A 20,981-nucleotide genomic window follows, 5' to 3' on the forward strand; every position below is an offset into this window, starting at 1 on the left:
GCCATCTTCAAATCTTGGAGAGCTTTTGCTTAGGAAGAGTAACCATTTCCTCAATGAAATTGTTGGCACTAGGTGCAAGATGAAGTCACACTTAAGTCTGAAAAAGCTCTTTTAGGGAAATGGGGGGAAAATTGTTATCCCGTTGTTTTCCTCTGTTATCTTTTTTGATGCCTGGAGTTCAGACTTGCTATCAGAGTGCCATTTCGGGGTCTTTTGTTTAAACACAGAGACAAAAACCCCAAACCCTTCTCTTATTTTTGGAAGTGGCAACTGTCAGAGTCCAAAATACTGATTTTTAGCTGTTTAGCCAGTCTTTCTACACATAGAATTTGCCAGAGGCTTTAAACCTTAGTGCTTTTCATTAAACTAGTCATTCTCAAATTGATTCTTGTATGAACTTACTCTTTTAATTAATTGATTCTTGTGATTGATTTAGTCTAGATTGTTTCTGTTAGATAAAATGTTCCTTGCTTGTTTTTCTGTTGTTCTCCTTAATAACTGTAATGTAGCGAGATGGAAGGAAAATAAGAGCAGAATGTCTGTTACATCATGTAATTGTTTAGCAGTCAGTGTTGCATACCTGACTTCTCTAAACCATCCTCTGATCTCCTTCCACAGGCCTGGTGAGTAACGTGGTTTTCACAAGTCACGCTACAGAGCAGAAGCATCCGCTCCTCGTGCAGCTGCAGAGCCTCATCCGAGCAGCAAATCCTGGTGTTTCCTTCATCTTGGCAGAAAATGGAGTTGTAACCAGGTAATGTTGATCACTGTCCAGTATTTGTCACTTGGGGCAGATGGGACAGGTAGAAACCTGTACTCTCTTGTTTTACTCTGGTAACTTATACAAGATTTTACTTAATTGCTTCTCATGCAAAATGCATATTCCCTTTAATTTATAGTCATATAAGTATAGGGTTTAGGAAACTTACTTTGTTTGCAGAGTATGACTTATGTTACTGTCATACTAAGGGAAAAATACTCTTAATTTTACTGTGACTATAATACTCTCCATTTTACTGTGACTAACACTGTTTTATGTCAGTAGCCTATAGATAGCAGCTACTTTATTGAACTTAAGAATCTTCATCTTTATCTCTTTATAGGAATGAGGACATTGAATTAATTCTCTCAGAAAGCAGTTTCTCAAATCCTCAGATGATGAGAGCTCGGTATTTAATGTATCCTGGCTGGCAAGTATCTAGACTGAGAAGTATTAAAACTATTTTTCTAATTAACTTGAAGATTAAAAAGCCTAACTTAATTTTTATGTTTTTATCAAGACTACTCATTTGGAACAAGCAACAGCTTTATAAATCACTTTTAAAAGAGAGTTGATGAGTTTGCTTAGTAGATACACGATTGCTGTCCTTTTATGGGGAAAAGGATCCTTTTCTGGACACCATTTAAATGAATGGCAAAATTACTGTTGCTTTTCAGAAGAATAGAAAAGAACCCTCTGGGAATAAGCTGGGAAGGATTGGGATGGGTGAGGTCAATAATGACTGGAGTAATTTCATTCTGACAGCTATTCAGCCTTACTGGAATGAACTTGCTATGTCAGCCTAGCTATTAGCAGAACAATTATTCATAAACCCCAGCAACGTTATTGACAGTCTTGGCAGAGGTGAAGGGCACAGTAATACGTGGTACCAAGCTTTCCATTTAATACTGAGTAATATTTTGCATGGTTCAAGGTTCTTCACACATCTTGTTGCAGTTATCTGTGCTGCACCTATTTGGCAGAAAATACAAACCTGTCAGGCTTCATAACTGCTGCCTGACTGGTTTCTGCTTAGGTTTATAGTGCTGGAAGCACGATTTATTTACCGTGCCTTGCCAGCCCTGTGTGTATGTATATCTTTATTCATAATTCTTGCTCTAAGTTGGATGCAAGTAAAGCACCTGAAGTAAATTGGCACAAAGCTCGGGATGTCAGAGCTGCTTGCGGATTGTGGGGAGCCAAAGGGAGAGGGAGAAAGAAGGAAAAGAATGTATCTAAAACTTTTGGACAACTGTTAATCTATTTGGTGATAATCATAGAACGGTTTGGGTTGGAAAGGACCTTAAGATCATCTAGTTCCAACCCACTGCCATGGGCAGGGACACCTTCCACTAGAGCAGGTTGCTCAAAGCCCCATCCAACCTAGCCATAATATGCAAGAATAGTATGTAGATAGTATGTAACTAAAGAAGATGGCAGCAGGAAGAGCATCAAAGGGAGTCCTGGGTGCTCTGAACAATCTAATACTGTTAATATCCCAATATTAACCCAATATTAATTGTCTTTAAGGTATGAAGGCAAGTATGGAGCTGGGTCTGTCTTCCCTCCAATGGTTCAGATCTGTGTATGGTTTAACCGTCCTCTAGAGAAGACAAGATTCGTGACCAAATGTAAAGGTACAAATGAACTTTGACTGACTTGATTGAAATCCAAGTTGGAAATACTGAGGAGTAGAGGGGAAGGAAGGCACTGACGTAGCACAGTTATTTCATTACTGCTGAAATAAACTTTTAATTGAAAATTCAGCTTTCCTTCCTTAAAGTACAGTAAATCATCTTCTTTAGCGTCTGCTCTGGGAAAATGACCCATGATTTTGTTCAGATGAGAAGCTAATTTAATTTGGGGTTTCTAGAGACACTTATCTTCATATGTTTGCTTTTTATTTTGTGTTTAATTTTACTTGATGGTGTTGAAATAGTTTATAAGTGACCATTGGCTTCTACTTTTTATGCCAAGTAATGCTTTGTAGTTACTAGAAAATAGGCTCAACTCCATGTTAGGCTGCTAGAATAGATACATATAATCATGCCTTTCCTTCTTTCCATAGCAAAACAGTGTTAAGGAGCACCAGTTTACTTTCCATACACACTGTAAGCGTTCATTAAGCCAAACACATGGTATTTCCCACCTACCCCATAGCAAAGAAATGAGAATGTGTAGAGATTTCTCCTTGGAATTAATAGAGATGTTATGTAGTGGGGCTCTGGAGGGCACTGCAGCTTTGGGATGTGCATTAGAGACCTGTAGTATAGGTCTGACCAGAAGCTACACCAAGGAGAAGGAAAATAAGTGAGATAATCTATTTGTCTTCTATTTCAAACAGCGATTAAGTCATTGCTCAAGCCAAGTCCTTTCTCTGGAAACATTTATCACATCTTGGGCAAAGTTAAGTTTTCAGGTAAGGGCAGATTACTACATAGGCATTGTCTTGTGATTGCATCTCTCTATATATTTGAACACTTTTTAATGGACTGTATTCTTTCTACACCAACGTGTTGATGTTAAATTAGACCAGCACTTATCAGGATGTTTCTTTCTTCTCTTTCCTACTTGTTAGATTCTGATAAAGTGATTGAAGTCTGTCACAACACATCATCTAATTCACTAAGCCTTGTGCCTGTTCAGGAGGGGCCAACTCCTCCTGATTCAAGAGGAGATAACAGAGATTGCAGCAGTCAACAGGAGTGCTTCCTTGTGTTCATTGGCTGCTCTCTTAAGGAAGAGGATATAAAAGACTGGCTCAGAGAAACAGCAAAACAGGTTCGTGGGCATGTTTATGTTCATTGACTGTGATCTATTTTGCATTTCTTACCAAGAAAAGGAGGATTCCGAGTGTCTGGATGAAACTTGGAGGGTTTTTTAATCTCCTTTCTCTTCTACCAAGGTATTATGATTCCAGGGTGTAAATGTGTTTCAGAAAGAGGACTAATAGTTTGCAAATGCGCATTGTAATTTGTGTATTGTTTTAATATCTGCTACAGCTTATTCATGGATTGAGCTGCTCTTGAATGCTTGAGCAAATGGAATATGTCCAGAATAAACACAAGATGATTTAGCAGAGGCATGATTGCCAAAAGCTAAAGTGTAGTATGAAATAAATCTTCTTGAAGTACCTGAACGCTGCAAAGCTGAAAACTTGTTTTGATTCACTAAATTAAACCTCCTTGGAATTAATCCACTGAAATGGAGGGTAGTTCTTTTCATTTTTGTCTGGCTTAATTTGTCAAGTGTGCAGCTATGTAAGACTTTTTCTGCATGGCCAATGTACCCAGGCAATAGAAGTTGGAGTAGAGAACAGGGAATATGCATGCCTTAAGAAGCCTAGAAGGCACATTTTGCAGCTTTAGTTGTTGCTAACTTCACATAGTGATTAGTACAACCTGACCAGGAGTGCAGGACAAGGTGGTTCACTGCTACATAACCAAGTAATACCAGCAGGTATTCATTCACCAGGCTGCACATCAAGGTCTTGGGAAGTGAGTCCTGAGTTCTGATTCAGAAATACACTTGGACAGAAACTGTTCCACCATGCAAATAGCGTCTTTTAGCATTCTAGTTGCAACCTGAGCCTATAGTTCCAACTGTGCCCTTTGGCGATGCCCGTTTTGGAACATTTATTAGTTAAAGTATTCATGGTTACTTTATGGCTTAGGATTTACCGAGTATCTCTACAAAGTTGTGTAGGAAGGGAAAAAAGTTTCCTGCAGATCATTGTTGGAGCTGTTTCTAAGCATCTTCAGGTTCTTCCCTCTGTTCTCCTGGCAGGTTGTGTTACTTGAAGTACACATTTTCTGTGGTGATATCTCATGCTCTGTACATATCACATGGGTAGCATAGGGAGACAAATGCTTTTGGCATGTAAGGAAGCGTGCTCTGGAGTACTATTTTAAGTTTATGAAAACTTGGAGCTTAAATGCTATCTCAAGTGTGAAGCTGAGCAGTTGAAGGCTACAAATAGTCTTTGCACAGTCTCACTATTCATGGCTAATTCAGGGTTTCAGATTGTTCTCAGAATTGCTGCATGAAAGAAATGAATTATAAAAGTCCTCAGACTAAAAACTAGGTTGTTTTTCTGTTCCTGTGCCAGTTTTCTTCAACTTTCTGCAGTAAAGCTGTATTGTGTTCTTTAAAATACTTCTAGACTTTGACATTTCTACCAGTGCCTTATGTAAGATCACTTGATTTTTACCTTTGTTTTCAGAACAAAGTTGAGTGCACTGATATAATCGAATAAGCGTGTCTAGAAATCCAGTTTTATAATACATGCTTCTAAAAGGAGTACTTTTGTGCTGGCCTTGAGCATCATAACGTGATCAGAGATTTCACTACCATTATCTACAATCATTTTTAAGAAAGAACTTTTCTGGTTTGTTTTTTAGGTTGTGGTTTTGGCTTGGGGTTTCTCTGTTTGTGTTTTAGATGTTGTTAAACTGTAGGATCACATTGTCACTCCATAGGGGGTGTGTGTATGTATATCGAATCATAGAATGGTTTGGGTTGGAAAGGACCTTAAAACTCATCCAGTTCCAACCCCCTGCCATGGGCAGGGACACCTTTCACTAGAGCAGCTTGCTTCAAGCCTCATCCAGCCTGGCCTTGAACACTGCCAGGGATGGGGCAGCCACAGCTTCTCTGGGCACCCTGTGCCAGCACCTCAGCACCCTCACAGGGAAGAATTTCTTCCTTATATCTATATCTATGTATATATATAACTGGGGTCTAATTCTTCATACAGAAACCTCAGAGGAAAGCCCTGAAAACCAGAGGAATGCTGACCCTTCAGGAAATAAAAAACATTCACGTAAGTAGAAGCAATTAATAGCAAGCCTTTCTTTTGGCTGATTTTCTTTAATATGCATTTATATGATAGAGCACCTCCCATACGTGTCATAAGAAGTGTGCTCAGCACTAAATTATTATGTCACTTACTGTCTGTTGATATGCTTGAAACACAACTGGGGCTGTCCAGGAGGGATTTGAGATATAAATCTTGGTGTAATCTCAGAGCTTCAGGTTAGCTCTGAAAAGTAGAGGGGGTGTTAAGATCATAGAATCATCACAGACTGGTTTGTGTTGGAAGGGACCTTAAAGCTCATCCAGTTCCAACCTCTTGCCACAGGCAGGGACACCTTCCACTAGAGCAGGGTGCTTCAAGCCCCTTTGTCTAACCTGGCCTTGAACACTGCCAGGGATGGGGCAGCCACAGCTTCTCTGGATTTTGGCCAAGCACATGCTTTTGGAACTGTAATGGTCTTTCCTCGTGTTTCTCCCTTTTCTGTGCTGTGCAAGTTAGAATCCCAAATGCCTAATCCTGCCCTCATCAACTACCTTTAGGTTGTAAGTGCTGTCTCTGGAGTTGGGTTCCTAAGAGTTTGGCATGGCTATGAGTAGTGTTGCTGTACAGAACTCCCCTAGTCTCTGTGGATGTCATTTCTCATGCTGTCTTTTATAGCCAGAAGCCATACCTTCCTCCCTGGCTGTTAAATTCCTTCTGCTGAGTTTTTCTTTTATCTATTTAAGTTTGTTAGGACTGTCTCTAAGCAATTCTGAGCTTTAAATGTTTAATGTATGCTATATTCTCTCTTAATATAGGTGAAACGCCACTTGGATCCACTTCCAGCTGGTTATTTTTACAACGGGACTCAATTTGTGAATTTTTTTGGTGACAAAATGGATTATCATCCATGTATCCTTTAAAATGTGTGGTTCTTTTTGGTGAGGGTTTTTAGGTAGGCAACAGGCTATGCAAATCTGAAATGTAGAGTGTCTAAGCAGATGATATGGTAAAGAGCCAATTTGATTTGCAGGTGGTAATCTGAAGTGAAAAGTTTAGTTCCTTCAATCTGTGCATGGCTACTTGCCATTCCGAGCTTACTGTTAAAACACTTCAGAGATAGGATCTAAAAAGCAGAGTAGAACTAACCAATAAATTCCCCAACTGTACATGAGCTCACAGAGAGAATAATTTATGGACCACAGCTTGTCAAAGAAATCCTTTTCGAGCCAAATAGTGCTGTAATATTGCATAATGCCCGGTCATGACTAATAAAACTTCCAAATGAATATAATCTTGTGTGCAGGCATGTGCGTGCACACACTCAAGTAAAAACAATCGGGGTTCTTTTAGGTTTTACTACAGAATCCTTTCTTTCTGCTACATATTTTGTGGTGAAGCTGATGTTCAATGATTGCTCTCATTTTGTAGGAGAGAAACTTCAGTGGGTGCACTGCGGGAATGTGGCCAGAGTGTTCAGTTAGGTGGGGACGTGCATCTTTTTGTTACCACTTTTAAAACTCACTTAAGCAAGTAAAACCTTATTTTAAAACCATTTCAGCTTATCAGTGATTTACTGACCAAATCGTGGCGTATACACACTTGTAAATGCACTGTCCTTGCTGATTTTGTTTGGTGTCAATGGACAGAATACGAACTGCAGCTGAGGTAGTATTTAGTGAAGTATTTTTACTTCTTAATTTAAACCTGATCATATTTCTGTCTTTGGCAAGAAACACCAGAGTAATACTAATTTTCCAGTGTATTCACATTCTCCTTTCTTGTTTCCATAACTTCCTATTGCTTTTTGTCTTTGTTTTATTACCATTTTCCAATTTGGTTTTCTATTCTGAGTTTACTTTTCACTTTATCTTGGACAAACTTCACAAAAATCCAAGTGGATTCTGTGATTCTGTTTTGGAATAAGAACAAACAGTTGTTTTCTGTGCTGTATGGGACAACTTTAATGTTTGAAACCACCTTCTAGTCCTGGTGAACTGGCAGAAAATAGTCTTAACAGTGCACTTTGACTTCAGTATTCACTGGACCTTTACTCCACCACCATCTTGGTGTTTGGCAATAAAAGATACAGGCACTGGTTGACCACTTTGGGATGATTTGAATGTGGGGCAGAGATTTTTAGACTTCCACTTAACCAAAATAGCTGTAAACATCTGCAAACCTTCTGTAGTTTTGCTGTTCTTATATTCTTCCTCTTGATTGGGAAATGTCTGTTGTGCAACTCCTTTATTTCCCAGTAATACAGAGTAGTTGTGGTTAGGTCTGACTGTGGGACTCACAGAAGGTAATACGTTGGATTTCTGCTTTCAGTAAGTGTCCCTGAACTGGCAGCTCCTTCCAACCTGTATGTTCTTTGCTGTTTGCACCAATGTTTTTCCTTAGTGTTTCAAAACCAGTGATGGACCAATTCATGAACGATTACTTGGAGGAAGCCAACAGGGAGATAGAGAAGTACAACAGAGAACTAGAAGAACAAGAGTATCATGATCTCTTTGAGCAGAAGACATAAGCACGTGTGTTGGGTGCATTTCTGAACCACCTACTGTCAGTAACCAAAAATGCTGTTGTCCTTGCTAGAAAATTAAGTGTAATGACAGTTTTCAGCACTCCTTTTAAAACTTAAAAGAGATCATTCCTGTAAGGTTGGCATTTTAATATGGTAACTACTTAGCTGTTTGTACTGTCAGGTTTGCTTCCACTTCACCTTAATTCCAGACTGTAAAAAGCATCACTTGGAATCTCTGGCTAGTAGTGGAAACTTATGTAAAAGAAGAAGAAAAGAAGCAAAACTCTGTTTCCTGATAGGTCAGAATGTAATCATGGAATTGGTCTGTCATGCAGGTAGTCAAACCACTTCAGTCTCTGGGTGTCCCTTGAAACCTGTTGCACAGCAGCAGTAGGATCAGTATGTGTGATTGGGGGATGTTCCCAAAGCGAGAAATGGGGGAACATGTAAAAAACTCAGAAGAGTCTCTAATCCCACTGCTGTCAGGGTGTTCCCAAAGCGAGAAATGGGGGAATGCTTCAAAAACTTGGAATAGTGCTAATCCCACTGCTGTTACAGGGTTCCCAAAGCGAGAAATGGGGGAACATGTAAAAAACTCAGAAGAGTACCTAATCCCACTGCTGTTACAGCGTTCCCAAAGCGAGAAATGGGGGAATGCTTCAACAACTTGGAATAGTGCTAATCCCACTGCTGTTAGGTTGTTCCCAAAGCGAGAAATGGGGGAACATATAAAAAGCTCAGAACAGTGCTAATTCCACAGCTGTTAGGTGGTTCCCAAAGTGAGAAATGGGGGAATACTTCAAAACTCAGAAGAGTCCCTAATCCCACAGCTGTCAGGGTGTTCCCAAAGCAAGAAATGGGGGAATGCTTCAAAAACTCGGAATAGTGCTAATTCCACAGCTGTTAGGTGGTTCCCAAAGCAAGAAATGGGGGAACATGTAAAAAACTCTGAAGAGTACCTAATCCCACTGCTGTTACAGCATTCCCAAAGCGAGAAATGGGGGAATGCTTCAAGAACTCGGAATAGTGCTAGTCCCACAGCTGTTAGGATGTTCTCAAAGCAAGAAACAGGAACAGTTAGGAAATTCAAAAGAGAACCTAATCCCACTGCTGTCACAGTGTTCCCAAAGCGAGAAATGGGGGAACAGTTAACAAACTTGGAATAGTGCTAATCCCACTGCTGTCAGGGTGTTCCCAAAGCGAGAAATGGGGGAAACAGTTAACAAACTCAGAAGAGTACCTAATCCCACAGTTATTACAGTGTTCCCAAAGCGAGAAATAGGGGAATGCTTAAAAAACTGGGAAGATTACCTAATCCCACTGCTGTCAGGGTGTTCCCAAAGCGAGAAATGGGGGAACACTCAGGGATCTGCATTTTTCTGAGGGACTCTTGTGTGTCTCATCACCACTGCACAGTTTGAACCTGCAGTTGAAATTTTGACTTGTCTAAAGCAAATATGTTCATACATTTCAGGGTGAAACGAGTTAAGTGGAGAGGTACCTTGTTTTCTACCCAGTTATTGCTGTGGTAGAAAATACATGACATGAGCGGCGGTAATCTGCAACTTGCTGTTACTTAGAAGCTTATCTCTGAAGGATTCTTATTTCAGCATGAGAAAACTTAAGCAGAGCAAAAGAAAAGGGAGATTCTGAAGCTGAAGAATTCCTTGTTGTGAAAATGACTTATTTCCAAAGGTAAAAAATATCAGAAGATACACTTGAAGTGTTGAAAGAACTTGTTTGTGAAGCTTTCAAAAGAATTTGCACGTCATAGCATTTCACTAAACTGATGCAGCACGTTTTAAGTACTTGCAACCTTAATAGCTACTAAATTATATAATAGGAATTCTCACAACTTGTCCTTTAACCTAATTTAGTACAAATTTCAGTGAGATTTCATAGCTCGCTACTGAAGGATTATAAGGTAACCCAGCAGCTACTTAAAGGTAATTATTGAAGCCTATTTGAATAAGCAGATTATTGTACCGTTCTGTGTGTTCAGAACGTAGTCAAAGGAAAACAGACCATGAGGAATTCTTTACTTTCATATTCCTTTGCCTCAGGAACAGCTCAATCTGTTAATGCAACTGCAACTTTTCAGTCGGATGTATGTAATACAGTAAGAAATGGGAGGAGTAATTCCTTACAGTACACTTAAAATACTTGTAACATGTCCATGCAGTCTCTTTCTGTGGCAGGAAAACAGGATTGAACTCCTGCCATCAAACCTAAGGCTAGATACAGTTTTATGCCTTCCTTAGGAGATGTATTTTTTACCTTTGGAATATGAAAAGGCTGAAATTTCAATAACTGAAACACCTTTTAGGTAGACTTTCAGTACACATTGCTACTAGCTGGCTCGGTGCCTGCGCTGTGGTGGTTACACAGCACAGAGGTGGAATTCCAGGTGCTGCCGGTTGGGATCTAGCTGTTGATAAGGTTTCGTTCCTAGCTTTCCTTCTAGATTTAAGAAGCTGTCTGAATTTTAGAGTTAATTTTGATTTTGCACACCACGAGACTTTATAAACTACTTGTATCCTGTTAAAGTACAATTAAAAGCCAGCGATTAGTTTGTGTTTCTAGGCTTTGTGGGGTAACCCATGTTACAGGTATAGAGCATCATGGTAAGGCTCGTGAGTTTATCTATGCATGGCTATACTTTAGTCTTAAGATACTGTAGTGCCTGGTAGAGTAAGTGTAGCTAGCAGTGAATTGGGGGGGCTAGCAAGCGGTTTACAAACTAAGTACAATTGGTTGCATGTAACTATTGATCGAACCAGGATTATTAGAGTATAAAATCCTGGTCGTAACACTGCAATAAAAAGGGGCATTAGAAAATTCTTCACAAATTCTAGTTCTTTACCGATAAACTTAGTGTAAACCCAGCGTGCTCCTTTCCAGTACAAGTTATCTAATCTGCAAAGCCATATTTCTAGACTAGTGGTATGTAACGTCGGAAGAAACTCCAGTGGTTGGGACCATGGGCAGGTCGTCGGTGCTTCGTCTCAACTCCTAAGTCAGTATCAGAGTAGATTTAAGTGCAATTGACCAATAGATGAAGATACTGTAGCTTATTTTGCTCTGCTGAACTCTTTTTAAGAACTCCAATTTGTGCAGCTCTCAAAAAGAAATGTCGAATGGGCCTAATTCATCCGGGATCATATTAAATTATGAGGTGCCCTATGAACAAAAAGGAAATGAGTATTCCAAAATTGGCTTGCTACTGTGCAAATGGAGCTGTTCCTTAAAAACTGAAGCAGAAGAGCTTGGAACAAAGGCCTAGTATACTTCTATACTGTACTGCATGCTATATGGTAATAGCTGTGTATTAAGAAGACCTTTCACCATACTGGTACTATTTCAATTAATATATTTTGGTATTAAAAGAAATTGATTACCTCAATTACTGGTTTTTTTTCCTTAGTTTTTAACTGTGACTTTAAAACAGGGAAAAAAAAGATACTGAAATAGTGAAACTGTGACAATGATATCCTTTAAACATAGTAGTGCCTTGCAGGTGACCCCATTTATTCCTGAAGCATAGAATAAATGGGTGTCATGGGTTGTATTGCTTGCACCCACTTTTTGGTTTTTAAAGGAAAAACGGTTTTGGTGAAAGGACTTAAAAATTAACCTAGTGAAAGAATATTAGCACAAATGGTTAAACTGTATAAGAGAAAACTCTTTGAGGACTACAATGTGTAAATGCCTGATGCTGCTGATAGTTTAAGAGCAGTTGCTGATTATTTTGGAGTTCCTTCTAACAATCAGCAGCACTTTGTTTTTGTAGAAGAGGCTAACTTTTGTACTCTGGTGGGAGAGTTTATACTGTACCAAACCCCATCTATAGGGTAATCTGGTTTCCTCACTCTTGAAGTTAAGGCGAGGATCGAGATACTTCTAGTTTTGAAACTCTTTTTAGCTACTGTAAAACTATTAAAAACAACTAAAAGCACCATTTCTAAGCCACAAATGTTTGGATACAGAAGAAGTGCCATTACACTGTACCTTTCTATTCACTGTATTCTGAAAATTGGTGACAGTATCGTTGTGTCCAGGCATTTCTGATCTGGTGAAGAAGTGCTGAGAGTCCTCAAGGGGTTTACGTGCTTTGCTGACCTTCATGTTAGCAGCTTGTGGTGGTGGTTTTGTTATTTTCCTCACCGAGAATGAGTGTGATCAGGAGTTACTGAAGTTATAGGGAGAACAAAATGTGATAAACTTAGGAGAGGAACGTTTGCAACTGGATTCATGCTGCAATCTCGGAGTGTTTTATCTTTAAGCTGTGCAATTTGGTATTAGTCTGATTTTACACTTCGCAATTAACAGAAGGGATTGCAGAGGGGATTTAAGTTGCACGTAAAAGTTCCCTAATAAGTTTCCTTTTATTATTATTATTATTTTTAATTGAAACTTTTCTGAATTTGCACAGATTTAAGCTCTGGAATACGTTGGTATTCTTAAAAGGGAAAAAAACCCCAATTGCAACTAGTAGAGTGAATTGTAAACTGTGAGTTGGTAGAACCGCGTTATTGATCTAATTTAGATTGTTTAAAGATGTACCTCAGAAAGCTAGTGAGAAACTGCTTCATTTTGACACAAGGGTCAGATACTAATGTAACACTTCTCACTTTACAATGTGCCAAAATTCACTTTTATACTAGTTCTCAATGCTTTAATATTTGCAACTTTAAGTTAAGAACTTGTCTTTACAAACACTACTGTAACTTCAGTTAAACTGAATGGTGTGATTGAAGCTTTTTGCCTATCGTATTTATTACACAACTTGATCCAGTAAATATAAAATTACCTTTCCATTTATTTTTGTATTGTTTTACATGTTTATACCTGCAGTTTTGTGTGACTTTTACACCTGTAACTCAGATGTGATGGAAAGAACCAATAAACAGTATCCATCTGCTGTTGGTTTTTGACTCCTTTAATAAACCACATCCTAAACTTGAATTTTTAAGCTTCTTGAGCAGTTTTCTTCTCAAATTTGTTAGTTTTCTAAACTGGTGGAAAGGTGACTACTTTATATTCAAACTAAATTGCAAAGGTTTAAGGATTTAAGGTTGATTTTGGGGTTTTGGGGTGTTCTATTAAGCTGCTATTATAAGTTTAGACCTTCTTGTTTGGGCCTCTAGATGGGTAAAATTTAAAGCTAGTTGTAGGAGGACAAGTGAGAGGATTCTCCCGCTCTGGGGAGAACCCCCTGCATCCAGCTCTGGGGCAGCAAAACAAGAGGGACGTGGAGCTGTTGGAGCGAGGCCAGAGGAGGCCCCGGAGCTGCTGCGAGGGCTGGAGCAGCTCTGCTCTGGAGCCAGGCTGAGAGAGCTGGGCTGGGGCAGCCTGGAGAAGAGAAGGCTCCTGAAGGGGACACCTTAGAGCAGCTCCAGTGCCTAAAGGGGCTCCAGGAAACCTGGAGAGGGGCTTTGGACAAGGGCCTGGAGGGACAGGCCAAGGGGAATGGCTTTAACCTGCCAGAGGGGAGATTGAGATGAGCTCTGAGGCAGAAGCTCTTCCCTGTGAGGGTGCTGAGGCGCTGGCACAGGGTGCCCAGAGAAGCTGTGGCTGCCCCATCCCTGGCAGTGTTCAAGGCCAGGTTGGACACAGGGGCTTGGAGCAACCTGCTCTAGTGGAAGGTGTCCCTGCCCGTGGCAGGGGGTCGGAGCTGGATGAGCTTTAAGGTCCCTTCCAACACAAACCACTTTGGGATTCTACGAGTCAGGAAGAGCAAAGCCCTCAACTAATATAAAGCTTAAAATGCTTTAAAAGGGAAGTAATAATGGGGATGCCTGCTCCATGAGTTTCATTCTCAAAGAGATATCAGTTAGATTTAGTCCTATTCCTTGGTCTCATCTAGATCTGGTGAGTCTGGTACTATCTGCAGAGGTTTCCCATTCTGCTTAGCTCTACACAAGCTCCTCTGCCTTCCATTGTGAGTGGATCCGGAATGTCTTTGCCTACATGTCCACAGACAAAGACAGCCTCTTTAGCTTCATAAATTAAACTCACCTAATTAGAGTAATGAATTCACAACAGGAATTGCACATAAATGGAGCACTTGCCAATTGAATAGCTCTGGGTTTGGTTCCCATTGTACATTTTCAACAAGGTGCTTGTGTGATCTCTCCTATTGAATTTGCTTAAAATAAACCTTCGGGGTAGTTTGATGTCTTGGTAGGAAAGAAAACACCCAATGGGCAAGGCCTGGAAGATTTCAATAGCTTTATTGCTCCAGGACAGGCGAAAAAAAAGCATGGAAAGTAAAATCTGGGTGAGCCATTCACGGCTAGGAAATCACTGAGCACACAATGTATTGTATAGATCACTGTAAACCCGCCCGACACGAGTAAAACAGGAAACTTCTAATAGTGAAAATTGAGCCTTCAGTTAACCCCACCAAAACTCTTCTATTTTCTCTGTGTTATCAGAGTTAGTTCAATATTTGCTTTATATACATCCTGTTCCGGACTTTGATTCCTCTATATAGCGCACCTTCCTGCCTTCTAATATCTGATTTATTACATACCCATTTCTCTTCTAAAGCTTGAGCTTTGTCTGCTTTAACTCTTTATCTTGTCTGAAGAGCTGGTTTTGCCCATAGTCTTTTCCTTACACCTCTGCTTGGTGAAGGACTGGAGAAAGAGTAACTGAGGAGCTGGTGAAGAGGGGAAGCAATAGGGATGGTGAGGATGGGTTGCAGGAGCTTCTGGAGAGAGATGCAGAGTATCTAAGATGGTTTGTGTGCATCAAAGGAGTTGGGTGGATTTGCCCAGGTTGCCTCTGAAGTCAAAGGGGTGCAGGATGTGCTCAGTGTCCTGCTGCTGGAGCTTGGACTGTACAAGCACAAAGAGGAAAGCAGGTCCTTGCCCCATGTGTCCACCTTCTATCTCAGTCTCCTCTTTCCTAACACCCACAGTAGGATGTGAAAGCCTCACACACCATCCCAGCAGTGGTGCTCAGATGGGGGTTGCTGTCCTCCCGATGCTCTGAGGCTATTTGGTGTCTGATTCTATTCACAGGCTTCACCGTGTCGCAGGGAAATGCGGAGGAAGCGCTTTGCCTGAGGTCAGGAGGGATGTCACCAGCAGACAAGGAATGTCCCAGAGGCTGGTTTGATGCCGAAGACTGTTGAGAGATGTGTTTCCTGTGCAACAATAGAGAATTCTGTTGTATTTCCCTGTGGAACCTCTTGAGATAAGGGCTGAAGTTCATCCTGTACCAGCAGACACATCCCTTCTCCCTTTGTTGGCACAAAGAAGAACACAGAGACAGAATTAGCCTCTTCTGTGCCTGGTGCTGTCAGAGATGACCTGCTCCTTTCTGGTGTGTTCCATCCTGAACAGACCACCAGGATATCATGCATCTACCTAACATGTCTTCATGTGCACTGGCAACTGCAGATGCTGTTAGAAGTTGCAATGGATAGAAGACTTCTGCTTTAGGGTAGAACACTCCTGCTTTAAATTTCAGGAAGAAAATGAAGAAATGGCTTGCTGATCCTGGGCTTAGCTGGCCCTGAGTACGGCAGAAAGAGGAGGCAGCAGCCACCCTGCGCACAGGGCAGTATCTTCACATCCTACCAGGCCTCTCAGCTGCTGGCCCGGGCTGGGGCAGGGATGTAAGAGTGGCTGCTCTTGGATTTCTGCTGCTTAGCAAAGCATCCCCAATGGTGGATGGCTCAGATCTCTTTCCTCTGCAAAAGTAAACTAGTTATGTGAGTCTTGAGCCCTTCCTTCAGACCCAGTTCAGGTTGGCCAGGGGCTCAGGAGGTGTTATGGAGAATGGCGAAACTACGAAACATTCCTTAAGGAAGAAATGTTTTACTATGAGGGTGCTGAGGCGCTGGCACGGGGTGCCCAGAGAAGCTGTGGCTGCCCCATCCCTGGCAGTGTTCAAGGTCAGGTTGAACTTTAAGGTCCCTTCCAACCCAAATCATGCTGTGATTCTATGAACGTGATGTATGGGGGACCAGTGATTTCATGGTCTTACCTGGTTTGGGTTGGAAAGGACCCATGGAGATAATTCTCTACATAATTGCAACTACTCAGCACCTTCTAACGGTGTTAGCATGAGGCCAAGCCCAGATCAATTCACCCAAGCAAGGAAATTCTCTGCCTTGATTCCACTTGCAGGAAAACCCAATGGTGCTGCTTTGCTGGGTGTGGGAAGGAAAGGTGTTGGGATTCATTGCTAGAAGCGCTGAGGTAGGAGCCTGCCTTGGCGGTGCCTTGTTGGGATGGACAAAGAATCATTGAATGGTTTGGGTTGGAAAGGACCTTAAGAGTTCCAGGCAGTTCCAACCCCCTGCCATAGGCAGGGACACCTCTAACTAGACCATGTAGCCCAAGCCCCTGTGTCCAACCTGGCCTTGAACACTGCCAGGGATGGAGCATTTACCTCTTCTGTGGGCACCCTGTGCCAGTGTCTCACCACCCTCACAGGGAAGAGCTTCTTCCTTAGATCTAACCTGGACTTCCCCTGTTTAAGTAAGTAAGTTTAAACCAATCAACCATTTGTCATGGTGTGACAACCCAAAGGAGCAGGGAAGGGCAGTGCTCATCTCCAGTAGGGGTAAGGGAAACCAGAAGTGTTGCAAGCCTGGGGTGTTGATATCAAGGACAGGATTACAGCACCGGGAAGCAGGGGGAATGCCTTTTCATGTGGTGTCTTTCATGTGGTGCCCTTTCATGGGGTGTCTTTCTCCCTGCTTCAACCACACTGAAACTGCAAGTTTCTTCCCTCCCAGTTGTAGAGGGAACCCTCTACCCGATGCCATGGGGCAGGATAACAGAGGAAGGACACATCAGCATCATCCAGGCTATGCTAAACTCTGTCCTGAGCTCGCCGGTCCCTCTGGGACGCATGGAGGAGTTCAGTGCTCACAGAGCTTCTGGTTGCGCTGGCTTGCAGACAGCGTGAGCTCGCCCATCTGCCGCTTTCTTGGCAGCTGGTGAGGGTGGGGAAAGAAACAATCGTTTTCAATCAAAGCTTAATGTGTGCAAAGAGCAGCCCGGAGGATTCCTTTGGCAGCTCCTGCAGTGGGGAAGGCAGCTGCTGCACTGCGCCAGGATGGCTCTTTCCCCCTGTCCTGGGTCAACCTCGCGTTGTAAGTGAACAGCTCTGATTGTCTGCAGCAAGTCTGCCGTGGCCAAGTGGCTCCTGCTCACCACAGAGGTGCTCTCATCCCCTTTGTGCCTCCAGCAGTCCTGACATTTCAAGCACAATGTGTGCACTGTTGCAGACAGCCTTCAAAGGATGAGCCGTGATGATGCTGGGTTTGGGGCTTATGGTCTTCAGCTTTCCCATTGCTGTCCAGGCCAGCAATCTCACGCAAATCCTACTACAGGATGGTAAAAAATCAATATTTCCTTTGTGATCTGGACATTTGAGAGGTTTCTAACTGTTTAATTCCCTGTTTTTCTACTCTGGATATGCAGTTGTCCATGCAATGCTGTCCCTACCCATGTTCTCCTTCCTAACTGTTGTCCCCAAAGTCCCCTGCCATGAAACATGGGGGTTGTTGGAAGTTGCCAAGCATTGAAGGCAAAAGGGAAGCTCAGTAAACATGATGGATGCTTTCAGCTTTACCCAAGGAAGACATTCCTTAAGGCATTGCAGCAAGCCTTGAGGCTGTCAGTCAGCTCTTGAAGAGCTAACCGATACCTGTAGAAGACTTAAGCTTGCAGAAAGCTGGTCTCAAGCTGTCAACCAGGGTACCATGCCACAGACTAGTTTTGGTAACTTCATTGAATTGGCTTTTTCCCCCTCTTTTTTTCCCCTTCCATCTCTCTAGGTCAGAGTCTTTCAATTAATTACCATAGGCAGCTAGATTTCCTCTTTCATTTCCAATGGAAGAAAAGGGAGCTGGTGGACCCTGTTCAGAATGCAAAGCTGCTGGGGCTTGGGGGAAATGATGGTCGCTGGTTCAAAATACAGCCCTGGTGGGAGTTGTTTGCGTCTTGGCTTCATCACCAGCTCTTTGCTGCTCTATCATGTGTGGTTTGCTTGGCTTGCCTGGTAGCACGAGGGTTGGTGAAGGCTGGCTTTGTCTAACATGGTTTGCCACCCTTTGGGTTATCCTTCCCCATATGAAGCACATGTGAAGACTCATCCTTCTCCGCATGGGTGTATTCATACAGCAGTGCCACACAGGGGTGGCTTTGATCAATTCTGCTGTGTTAGAGACACGCTTTTAGCCTCAATGCTGTTGTAGATCTGCCTCCATAGGAGGAAAGCAGGAAAGAAGGCAAAATAATGCGTGAAAATACTGAGCATCTCTCCTTTCTGGCTTGGAAGGAAAAGCTCAGCTAAAGAACACTCTGAGCACCAAGCCTCTTTTACCAGATCCTGCTTTCTAGTTACCCTACAAATGATGTAAGGAGGGGGAGAGTCTTGATTCAGTGTGATAAATCCAGGTCAAAGCCCTTGAAAGACCTCAGTGCGTGTCTGAAGTTCACGTGGAGCTGCAGATCCCTGCATGGAGCCATTCCCTCAGAGTATTGCAAGGCAAGGAGCAGAGGTTACCCTGTTCTCCCAAGTGAAGATGAAAAGAAGGTAGGAGGAAGAAAGCAAAGTGCACAGCTGCTTCCTTGCTTCTGTGTCGCCTCTTTGATGGCAGCTATTTGCAGGATCTGGGCTGTGTTTTGTTCCCATTTTAAGATACCTGAAATGTTCAATCCAGGCTGCCTTTGGAGAAGGCTTAGGGAAGAAAAGAAGAAAGAACAGATTCAGCACCTTTCTAGTAAAGAGATACTGGAATAAAAACTGACTTTATGTATTATACAGGAGCTGGGACTGTGGCAATAATATGACCAGATAATGGAACCCCAAGCGTAGCTGTCCCATCTTGGGATGCCACCTTGACCACAGGGGACCAAGTTGTCCGAGGAAATGAGCATTTCTGGAGAATCAAACCCTAATAACTATGATCAAAAGTCCTTTCTGCTGTGTTTATACATCCTTGGTGAACAAAAGGTCTGTGCACGGAAGCTGCGTGTTCCCTCATGTCTTCTCTCAGCTCTTGGAAAGGAGAAACCCGACATATGCTTGGGTGTCCCTGGAGTACAAGGTTAGAAAAGGTCCATCAGAGTTAAAGAGCCCAAAGAGGAGGTTTGTTCATCACTGGCTCCCTTGTTGCTGCTTGTCATCTGTCAGGCTTTTCCCATGAGGTTCATGGGTGCTTGGTCCTTATTGCTGGATCATACTTGGCTGTGCAGAGCTGAGCACTGTTAATAGCCCAGCTCATAGTCATGCCAAGTAATGAGAGAGCAACATATTCTCCTCCAGCCAGAGAGTCAGCACTGCTATTAATCCATTACTACATGCAAGGACTCAGTCCGTTCTTACTATTCCTTACTATTCCCTGCATTAAGGTCAGAAGACCCTACTACAGTTGGCCTGCAGCAGCAGTGCAGCGTTTCCCAGCAGGGCTGGGTTTAGCTACCAGGATCCTTTTTGAGGTCTTTTTTGAGTAATCTGTGGTTCAGCTGAGGAACTCCTTGCTGTATGAGACTAGAAGAAATGTTCCATCAAGAGCCAGTAAGAATAATGGAGAGGCAAACTTGGTGTCTGCCAGGGTGGGACTGCAGATTGGAGGGTAAGGCAAAGTGACCATCACTCTACAGCTTTGGTCTTTCCACTTTTGCCGATTTTGGCTCCTGCCTGGCCCTGGTGGACCCTCCACCAAGACCTCCCCCGGCCTGACCCAAGACAGCAATTGCATCAAAAACCCCTCAAGACAAAAAGTTAATTCCTGAAATCAAGGTTGATAATAAGGGACACCTTAGAGCAGCTCCAGTGCCTAAAGGGGCTCCTAAAGGAAACCTGGAGAGGGGCTTTGGACAAGGGCCTGTAGGGACAGGCCAAGGGGAATGGCTTTAACCTGCCAGAGGGGAGATTGAGATGAGCTCTGAGGCAGAAGCTCTTCCCTGGGAGGGTGCTGAGGCGCTGGCACAGGGTGCCCAGAGAAGCTGTGGCTGCCCCATCCCTGGCAGTGTTCAAGGCCAGGTTGGACACAGGGGCTTGGAGCAACCTGCTCTAGTGGAAGGTGTCCCTGCCTGTGGCAGGGGGTTGGAACTGGATGAGCTTTAAGGTCCCTTCCAACACAAACCAGTCTGGGATTCTATGATATGCCCGTAACAGCCCAGGTGTCCTTCTGCAAATGCAGGTCCTGGGAAGAACTGTATCTTCCCAGGGTTGCAGCAGGGTCTGGGGGAGATCTAGGACAGCTTAGCTTGTCCTGGAGGTAATTGCACTGGCCTCCACATCCACAAAGTGACGGTTGCCAACCCCTGGAGCATCTCCTCCCCCGGGGTACCTGATTATTTCTTGGCTGCAAAGTCTATTCGGAGGGACCCATCTTCCTGCACTCAGGGTACGACGGATCCTTGTTTCATCCAAGGAGCTGCTGTCAGCACACCAGCAAAAGAGGGAGGGGAAATATTGCTTTCTCTGGGAACAGAAATCACAGGAGCAAAACCAGAGTAACCTTGGTTACCACACTTTTGTTCACGGTACACAGAGCGGCTGATAGCAGAGGTCCTTTTCTTATGGATGTACTGAGCACGCCATGTACCCACAGATAGAAAACAGCACAGCCAGGGCAGGGAAGACTTTGGTAAGACAAGTAAATGTGATGTAATGGTTCTCTCATCACTCCAGTGCTCTTGGCCAGTCTCTCCTAAGGAGGTCAACTCTGATACAGTGGGAAGTTGTTACTACTTCTGTTCTTGCCCAACTTACGTCCTGTGGTGATTTGTTTTTGTAGCTCCTGGAGATGGAACATCTTTGGCTGTAGTCACGAACATGCTAACGAGGTGTCCATGGTTGGATGGCTTTGTAAAAGGGTTTGTAGCTTAAATCCTTAATAATGTGGGATTTGGGAGATATGT

The 20,981-nt window shown here is 42.8% G+C and overlaps 1 protein-coding gene across 1 annotated transcript in view; it reads left to right on the top strand.

Moving 5' to 3' along the window:
• C7H20orf194 (chromosome 7 C20orf194 homolog) overlaps nt 1–13,047 on the top strand; it is a 78,801-nt gene extending 65,754 nt beyond the window's left edge. The window contains exons 30-37 of the mRNA XM_030491485.1: nt 619–754; nt 1,104–1,190; nt 2,291–2,397; nt 3,105–3,179; nt 3,339–3,541; nt 5,517–5,582; nt 6,374–6,467; nt 7,973–13,047. Of these exons, the coding sequence (XP_030347345.1) occupies nt 619–754; nt 1,104–1,190; nt 2,291–2,397; nt 3,105–3,179; nt 3,339–3,541; nt 5,517–5,582; nt 6,374–6,467; nt 7,973–8,085 (881 nt within the window). The 3' untranslated portion in view covers nt 8,086–13,047. The remainder of the gene's footprint in view (nt 1–618; nt 755–1,103; nt 1,191–2,290; nt 2,398–3,104; nt 3,180–3,338; nt 3,542–5,516; nt 5,583–6,373; nt 6,468–7,972) is intronic.
• Nucleotides 13,048–20,981: the final 7,934 nt, after the last annotated feature.

Source organism: Strigops habroptila, chromosome 7, assembly GCF_004027225.2.
Source record: "Strigops habroptila isolate Jane chromosome 7, bStrHab1.2.pri, whole genome shotgun sequence".
In the NCBI taxonomy this organism is placed as follows: Eukaryota; Metazoa; Chordata; class Aves; order Psittaciformes; family Psittacidae; genus Strigops; species Strigops habroptila.